The sequence below is a fragment of the Rosa rugosa genome, chromosome 3 (genome assembly GCF_958449725.1).
Source record: "Rosa rugosa chromosome 3, drRosRugo1.1, whole genome shotgun sequence".
Classification (NCBI taxonomy): domain Eukaryota; kingdom Viridiplantae; phylum Streptophyta; class Magnoliopsida; order Rosales; family Rosaceae; genus Rosa; species Rosa rugosa.
In genome coordinates this window covers 44,556,266-44,565,634 of record NC_084822.1, presented here as the reverse complement: position 1 = coordinate 44,565,634, position 9,369 = coordinate 44,556,266, and the positions used below count along the sequence as shown (strand labels likewise).

General features: G+C 49.1%; 1 protein-coding gene across 1 annotated transcript; it reads right to left on the bottom strand.

Moving 5' to 3' along the window:
- Nucleotides 1-8,093: 8,093 nt before the first annotated feature.
- LOC133737790 (uncharacterized) lies at nt 8,094-9,021 on the bottom strand. The gene is made up of 3 exons (XM_062165287.1): nt 8,725-9,021; nt 8,415-8,660; nt 8,094-8,330 (listed from the first exon to the last, which is right to left on the bottom strand). Exons 1-3 carry the CDS (start codon nt 9,019-9,021, stop codon nt 8,094-8,096), a joined length of 780 nt encoding a protein of 259 aa, XP_062021271.1.
- Nucleotides 9,022-9,369: the final 348 nt, after the last annotated feature.

Sequence of the window (9,369 nt, the reverse complement as noted above, 5' to 3'; positions counted from 1 at the left end):
GGATACCCTCACCGTCCGGGACCTCTTTGATTTCTAATCCTCCCGGTATCTCATCAACATCTCGGTGACGGTCACCGCTGCAAGTAGCCAAGCTTCTCAACTCGTCCGCGTACCAGTAACCAACCCCGGAGACCGATGCATTTGTCTCTTCACCGGCATCACCCATCCATGTCTTCGGCAGCATCCTCCATTCTCGGTGACTTGCCAGAATGGAACCAAATTTGAATCCTGCGATGATCTTCCAGCGACCCACCACTCGGTCTCGGTCTCGGTACTGGTAGCAATCTCAGAAACATCTCTCGGTGACTCACCAGTAACTCCATCACCCCACGGCTAGCTCCCGTCCGGTAACTAACCACGAGTCTCAGCGGAACACCCCTCCCGACATCAATTTTGCCACTCGGCATCGGTACTTTGTGAGTCTTTAGCGTGGTGGTTTCACCGGTACTTTGCTTAACGCATCCTCAGCGGTATCTAAAAAAAAACAACGAACTCTGGGCACCGGGGGACTTGTTTGGACACCCAATCCGTCCGGGACAGGTTTGGAACACCTTCATTGGCCATCACAACATCTGCAGGGCTCTTGCCTTCACCGGTACCCCTGCCATCATCGGGTACCTGCTGGCCTCCTTCACCCACTACTCTCCAGGAATCAGACACGTCCGGCGTTTCAGAAAAAAAAAAAAAAAAAAAAAAAAAAAAAGAGAACTTCTCTCGGCACCCAAGAATCTCGGATCATCACCGGTACCTTCATCAGCAGCTCATCCCGGTAGCAGCTTCGTTTTTCGATGTCGACTTTGCTCCCCGGCAACACTTTCAGCTCCCGGCAACGGCAACTCACATCCCACCTGAGCCTCCGGTAACACCACAACCATCATCCTGGTCGCTCCCACTTACAGGATCACCGGACCCGCTCGCACCCCTCTGGGTCACCAGGAGTTTTCCCTTTCCTACTCACCTTCTTGGTCGAAGCCTCCGGTATTATCAATATCTTCTCCCGGCACTCAGAGCTTCACCTCCCGGTATCTCATCGGCATTCTCTACCGTCCTCAGCCCACTATACCTCTCAGCGGTGAGATCGTAACCCCATGCATATTACAACCACCAAGAGTCCCAGAGCAGTTTCGAACACGACCCCGATCAAGAAGCCATCTTTCTGGCACTTTGGGTACTTACACACCACCGGGACCTTTCTGACTTCTTCCCCACCGGGATCCTCATCATCATCTTGGTCACAGTTACGGGTTGTGGAGTTCATGGCCCCGGCGGATATGGTTGCCTCAGTTGCCTGCCTAACCCGGTGAACAACGCCTCCATGCAAAGCTAAGTTGTCGTATACACACTTTCAATTATTATCTCAAGCAACCCATGCTTTCATTCTATGCATGGTCTATTCAATTAAGGCTACGTATCAAGCAGTTATGTCCATGCAAACCTGCATGGTTCTTTATAGCATGATATACTTACACATGCCCTGCAACTTTGTTCAATAACACATGCAAGATATATTCAGTTGACACCTAGCTTGTTCTATTCCTGTATGGACACATAAGCCTCCTATACATACTGTGCCTATGCGATAAGGCTAAGGCACTCAGCCTTAATTGAATAGCATAATTGGAATGTCACCATGAGAGCACTTTTCAAAACAGGGAAATCTTATACTCGGACAACTCCGTCATTGCTTACAATGTTTATATCATTTTCGACCGGTTCCAAGTAAGTTCTCACTTACGCTCTTTCAATTTGAGCTAATACAAATGCTTTACATGCTTCAATAACGATTTCTATAATCTAAGCATATTCTTACAACATTTGATACTTTCAATAGCATATTCATTGTGCCTATTTATTAATGTCGTGCTTTAATTTAATTGCAAACCAATCAAAATTGCTACATATATGCATGTGACACTAAACAACGTGTTACGTACGACACTTAAAAATCCTCGCCCCGAGCGAGGTACCCTCAAGGGGTAAGTCAAGGTCCAATGCTTGTGTAAATCTTCTCCTATCATGCGAGGCTAATATCATCATTCTTCCCGGGGCCACGCCACCAGGTACCGGAGGCGAAAGCTACTGGATACCCCAACGGGGTTACAAGGCTCAATCTCTGATTCTACCCGGGGCCACGCCACCGGGTAAAGGAGGCCTACAGGCCCTCATTCAACCCCATTGGGTTAAGGAGGCTCAAGCCCTCACGTGACCCCACCGGGCCACGTTGTACAAGCCCTCATGCTACCCTATCGGGTACGAGAAGCATCAAGTCCTCATTTACCCTATCGGGTACCAGAGGCATCAAGCCCTCATACTACCCTATCGGGTACCAGAGGCATCAAGCCCTCATGCTACCCTATCGGGTACGAGAGGCATCAAGCCCTCATGCTACCCTATCGGGTACGAGAGGCATCAAGTCCTCATTTACCCCATCGGGTACCAGAGGCATCAAGCCCTCATGCTACCCTATTGGGTACGAGAGGCATCAAGCCCTCATGCTACCCCATCGGGTACAAGAGGCATCAAGCCCTCATGCCACCCTATCGGGTACGAGAGGCCCAAGTCCTCATTCTACCCTTCCGGGTATCAGAGGCTCGAGTCCTCATTTACCCTTCCGGGTATCATAGACCCAAATCCTCATTCTACTCCATCGGGAACCATAGACTCAAGCCCTCAGAAAACCCCACTTGGTACCGAAGGCAGGGTAAGTCAAGGTCCAGTCCCTTGCTTTTGAGTCATCTCACCTCCCGAGCATTCTCTATACTTGGGGGACTTATTCATACCACTTATCACAAGTGGAGATAGTACCCGACCGGGACTATCATTGAGCTTCACGCTCATACTTTCGTGTTATGGTCTATTAATGGAAATATTGAAATTTTTCACCTATTGTTGATCGCAACAATTAAATTTCTTTTACATCCCATTAATAAGACCATAGGACAAAACTCACACCCGCTCAACATGAGCGAGCTCATCTCTTACGTTCCCGTTACACATGAGCCAAACAATCAGGTTATGGCTTATACGTTCGGGTTAAGTAAGTTAGAGTTCCTTCTTCTAACCTATACTTGGGGGACTATCATGGTCACGCCATAGTCTTTCTAGTATTGTCAATGGTTACTTCGATACCGGAGCTTCATTCTTAGCCTTACCGGCTTCGTCTACCATAGCCTAAATCCAAATTCCTGTTTTTTTACGTGACTTGGGGGACTCGGCGAGTAACTACACTCCCGATCCTAACACATGTATCACGTGCATACAACATTACATATCATTATGTGTCAACGTGTTCATCACACATCTATGCATCATATGCACTTCGTTATACTATCATAACACATACATTTTCGACTTATACCTCGTACTTCAAACATTACATAATATGTGCATACACACATTGTGTAACATGCATCTCACATAAACATTCATGCACCTCGATGCATTTGACTCAAATGTCACTTCAATTGCCCTAGCGCAATCAAATATGCTTTGTGTGCACTCATCTTATTTGCAGGTACTAGCTTGATGAGGGCCCCGGGGCACCAACATACCCGTAGAGTCCCTTCTTACTTACGGAGTTGGGGGACTAGTATGGGTATAGCGTTCAACAAGGTCATCACTCATACTTGGCGGCATCATATTTAAACTCCCCAACCAAGAAGCGCCTCTTACTCGGGGACTTGGGGGACTTGTTGATATCACTTATACCACATACCGCCAAGCATAAGCAACGACCTCTTAGGTGGGCCCCGCGACATGGCTAGTCCCGCCTACGACATGCATCCGGTAGTCCGACACCCGAGCTACCTCGCTATGGTGGAGGTCGGCCGGTACCTCGTAGGGAGGCCACCCTCCCATACTCTCCAAGAGGCTTCAAGAGAAGCAATATGTACATTGTATTCCACATCGGAAATATAGAATAGATGGGGACTTCCCTTAGCTATAAAGGGAAATCCTCCCCTTCTTGGAAGGGATGGATCCATGATCCCCAAACTTGTATCACTACAAAGGTCACTTGACCTCACTCATAGTAAAATATCTAAGTGGACGTAGCCTTGCCCCAAGTGCAAGGTGAACCACTATACATCCGGTGTCATCTCTCTCTCTCTCCCCATCATGCTTCTTAGTTACCGTATTCTTCAGTAGAAACAGTTACGTAAATCAAATGAACAGGTACTAGTCACTTGTTTATTTTTGAGGAGTCACACTCACTCAACCGGGCACCTCCTTATGCGGAAAAAAGTTAAGCAGACTATCGATCATTATTTGTCGATTACATAGAGCATCATGCGGACAACTCCAACATGATTTTGTACTCGGGTCAACCCCAATTTTCAACTTCTCCAATCGGCAAAAGATAAGTTCTCACTTATGCACTTTTAAATTTGATTAATGCAATGCTTTACATGCTTCAAATAACGATTACAATAATCTAAACATGCCTATGACACTTGCTAATTTAACTAGCATATCCTATTATGCCTACGCGTTTATGTCATACTTTAATTTAATTGCCCGTCAATTAAAACTACTACATGCATACATGCGGCTCCACATAAGCGCAACATGTGGCTCCACATAAGCGCAACATGCGGCACTAAAAATCCTCGCTCCGAGCGCGGTACCCCCAAGGGGTAAGCCAAGGTCATGTCCTTACAAAATCCTCTCCAATCGGCGAGGTACCCCAGCGGGGTTACGAGGCCAATGCCATTATATATTCTACCCTGGGCCACGCCACCGGGTACCGGAGCCCAAGGCTACCGGATACCCTTACGGGGTTACGAGGCACAAATCATCATTCTACCCGGGGCCACGCCACCGGGTAAAGGAGGCCTACCGGCCCTCATTCAACCCCATTGGGTTAAGGAGGCTCAAGCCTTCATCAATCCCACCCGAATCAAGCCCTCACTCACCTCATCGGCTACATGAGGCCCCGAGCCTATCTACTACACTAGGTATACGAGTCAGCCCAACCCTTATCGGGTACCGGAGGCCCAAGGCCAGACAACCCTCATCGGGTACCGGAGGCCCAAGGCCAGACACCCTCATCGGGTACCGGAGGCCCAAGGCCAAAAATACTCTATCGGGTACGAGACACCAATCTCTCACCCCACCGGGATCATTGGATCAATCACCCCATCGGGTACCGGAACCATCAAGCCCTCACTCTACCCTATCGGGTACTAGAGGCATCAAGCCCTCATGCTACCCCATCGAGTACGAGAGGCATCAAGCCCTCACGCTACCCCATCGGGTACTAGAGGCATCAAGCCCTCATGCTACCCCATCGGGTACGAGAGACATCAAGCCCTCACTCTACCCCAACGGGTTCCAGAGTCGTTATACACAAGGCCCACAGGCCCTCATAAATCCTTTACTCGAGCGAGGTATCCCAACGGGATCACTAAAGAGTAGCTCCCTTACAAAAGCCAAGGTCCAGTCCCTTGCATCCAAATCCTTGCCCCGGGCGAGGTACCACCAAGTCCTCAATCCACCCTTCCGGGTATCAGAGGCCCAAGTCCTCATCTACCCTTCCGGGTATCAGAGGCTCAAGTCCTCAATCTACCCTTCTGGGTATCAGAGGCTCTAGTCCTCAATCTACCCTGCCAGGTATCAGAGTCTCAAGTCCTCATTTACCCTTCCGGGTATCAGAGACCCAAATCCTCATTCTACCCCATCGGGTACCATAGGCTCAAGTCCTCAATCTACCCCACTTGGTACCGGAGGCGGGGTAAGCCAAGGTCCAGTCCCTTGCTTTTTAGTCATCTCACCTCCCGAGCGTTCTGTACACTTGGGGGACTTATTCATACCACTTATCACAAGTGGAGGTAGTACCCGACCGGGACTATCATTGAGCTTCACACTCATACCTTCTGTGCTATGGTCTATTAATGGAAATATTGAAATTTTTCACCTATTGTTGATCGCAACAATTAAATTTCTTTTACATCCCATTAATAAGACCATAGGACAAAACTCACAAAATCTATCACCCGCTCAACACGAGCGAACTCAAGTCCAACTTCCCGTTTTACTAACTACGTGACTTGGGGGACTCGGCGAGTAACAAATCTCCCGATCCTAACGCATGTGCATCATATGCATACAACATATACATATCATTATGTACATATAATTGTGTTCATCACACATCTATGCATCATATGCACTTTGTATGCTATCACAAACACATACATTTTCGACTTATACGTCGTATGTCAAACATTACATAATATGTGCATACACACATTGTGTAACATGCATCTCACATAAACATTCATGCACCTCGATGCATTTGACTCAAATGTCACTTAGATTGCCCTAGCGCAATCAATATGTATTTTGTACACTCTTATCTTGTTTGCAGGTACTAGCGTGATGAGGGCCCCGTGGCACCAACCTACCCGTAGAGTCCCTTCTTACTTACGGAGTTGGGGGACTAGTATGGGTATGGCGTTCAACAAGGTCATCACTCATACTTGGCGGCATCATATTTAAACTCCCCAACCAAGAAGCGCCTCTTACTCGGGGACTTGGGGGACTTGTACATACCACCTATATCACATACCGCCAAGCATAAGCAACGACCTCTTAGGTGGGCCCCGCGACATGGCTAGTCCCTCCTACGACATGCATCCGGTAGTCCGACACCCGAGCTACCTCGCTAGGGTGGAGGTCGGCCGGTACCTCGTAGGGAGGCCACCCTCCCATGCTCTCCAAGAGGCTTCAAGAGAAGTAAATATGTGTATTATGTCCCACATCGGAAATGTAAACTAGATGGGGACTTCCTTTAGCTATAAGAGGAAGTCCTCCCCTTGTTAGAAGGGATGGATCGATGATCCCACACTTGTATCATTACAAAGGTCACTTGGCCTCTCATAGTAAAATATCTAAGTGGACGTAGCCTTGCCCCAAGTGCAAGGTGAACCACTATACACCCGGTGTCATCTCTCTCTCTCTCTCTCCCCATCATGCTCCTTAGTTACCGTATTCTTCAGCAGAAACACTAAAAACATATAGTTTGATACGAAATCAACAGCATGAATCGCAAATCTATAATCGCAATCACCAACCCAAAAGATAAAGAATGCATGTATATCGATACGCGATACAAGAATGCCAAAATCAAAAGAATTTCATTTACAAAGCCTATAACCGCAAATCTACCTGAGATTAGGTTATAAAGCCTATAACCCAGGCATGAGATTAAGCTATAAAGCCCAAAAATCTAGAAAAGAAAGCCGACAAAAGGAAGAAAGGATTTCATAAGCAGGAGCAAAATGAAGAACAAAGAAAAGGCCATGTTATGAGTTTGCTCCCCTCCACACTCACCCTACCTATTTATAGGGAAAAGCCACCGCCAAAACCGCCCCCAGACGCCCAATGGTTGCACCGCTTCAATAACCTGCAATAATGACAACGTTGAAAATCGAAAAGACAGTTAATACATTCAATGCATGGAGGACTATCTCCCAAAGAAACGCCAGTTCCCAATAAACTTCTCATATTTCCAAAACAAAAAGAAAATTCCAGAAGTAAGCCAACCAACCAATGTTCCAACAAAATTCAAGGCATGTACACGTCAGCAGGCCTATCGCCAACAAAACAAAAGGCAAAATAACAAGGGAAACTACGTCTCGCCCTCGGCACTACGCGCCTGCTCCACAACCACATCTCGCTCCCCGACGTTCTTGCCTTCCGGTGCCATGTCGGCGTTCACCACACGCGGTTCTCCCTGCTCACCCATGAGAGCACTCCCAGCCTCGCGGTCCCTAACTTGGCTCGTGCTATGCTTCGTGGCAGCCGACGGTTCTTGGATAACAATCCCTCCCCTGCGGTCACCACTCGCGGCGCTGGCCTGCTATCTCGCCGCCTTCTTCGCTTGCATCTGGCGGACCATTTTGTCCTGGTCAATCCACCTAGTGGTGATACCGTTGCGAATCGAATGCAAGGCTCCATATGAGAAGGCCTTGTTTATCTTCTCCTGGAAGTTGGACGACAAAAGATAATGATCCACATCCTTTGCCGCACCGTCTCGTCTGGCTTTATGGAGCTTGTCAAGGTGAGTTGTCAAGGTGAGTCTCGGATGTGGCCTACAAACGAATGCAATCATCAGCGAAGGTACTAGCCCGAGAACGTTCCTCGTCCACTTCCTTCCTTAACAGCTCCAACTCCGCATCCTTCTCACCAGCCTGGCGCTCACCAACCCTTAGACGGCTAACCTCCCTTTGCAAAGCACGTAGTTGCTCCTCTAATTCAACCACGCGATTAGGATAGGGAGCCAAACTCTCTAAGGCCGCCCCACGAAGCTCCAACTCGGCATCGCGATCCTGGACCTGGCCTTCCAGTTCTCGCAGCCGCTCTTCAACAGCGCGGACTTAGGCCCTAACCTCCCCCAGGGCTTTCAAACCCACCTCGGCCTGCTGCAACTTGCCGGTCAAGTCTAAATTAGATTTCCTCAAGGGGACAACGGCCTCCTCGGCCTCCCGCCTCCGAGATACCTCTACAGCTAACGATCGCTCCAGCTCCATCCTCCTCACAATGCCATCGTCAATCTCCCGCTGCATCTCTTCCCGATCAGCTTGACCACGATCCAACAAACCTTGGAGCTCACGCGCTTGCCCTCTCTCGGCAGACGCTTGATAGTTCATATTCACAGCCTGCGTCCCACACAAGACATTATAACACAAAAAAAAAAAAAAAAAAAAAGGAATGCATGACCACCCTCATCAACCTCTCTTGAGCATCTCGATAGCCCTGGTGAGGATCGTCCACGTTAACACGACCACGGTCGCGATGACAGTTGCTCAAATCCGCCACCATGTGCACAATCGCACCATCGGCAATGCGAATCTCACCTAGAGTCCGCGAGAGACCTCCGACAACCTCGACCCGAGAGTGACGAGAATCCTCACTCGCAGACCGCAAACGTGCCACCTCCTTAACAAGGGACCTCTTTCCCCCACGAGTATCGATACTCACACCCATAGGGGGACTCCCGAGACGGAGCTCTGAGGCCATTCTCTTCTTCAAGTACCATGGGCTTCCTCTCCCTCGCCAGGCTGCACAGTGGCCTCCACCTCGGTCACCTGGATGCCCTCATCACGTCCACCCTCTCCGGGGCCTCGCTGAGCATCACCGGCCTCAGCCGCCTCCATCAAGACATCAGCGACTTGGCTCGTCACCTCTGCCTCTCCACTATCAACGGCGATGACTTCTGGTGACCCCAGGCCCCCGACATCGGCGCCAAACACACCCTCCAGATGCTCCAACACCACGTCCGTCACCAGGCGAACCTTAGCGCTGGTATCGCTCTGAAGACGCTCCACTTCTTCGAACAACTCCTCCACGAAAATCTCCACCTCCAAA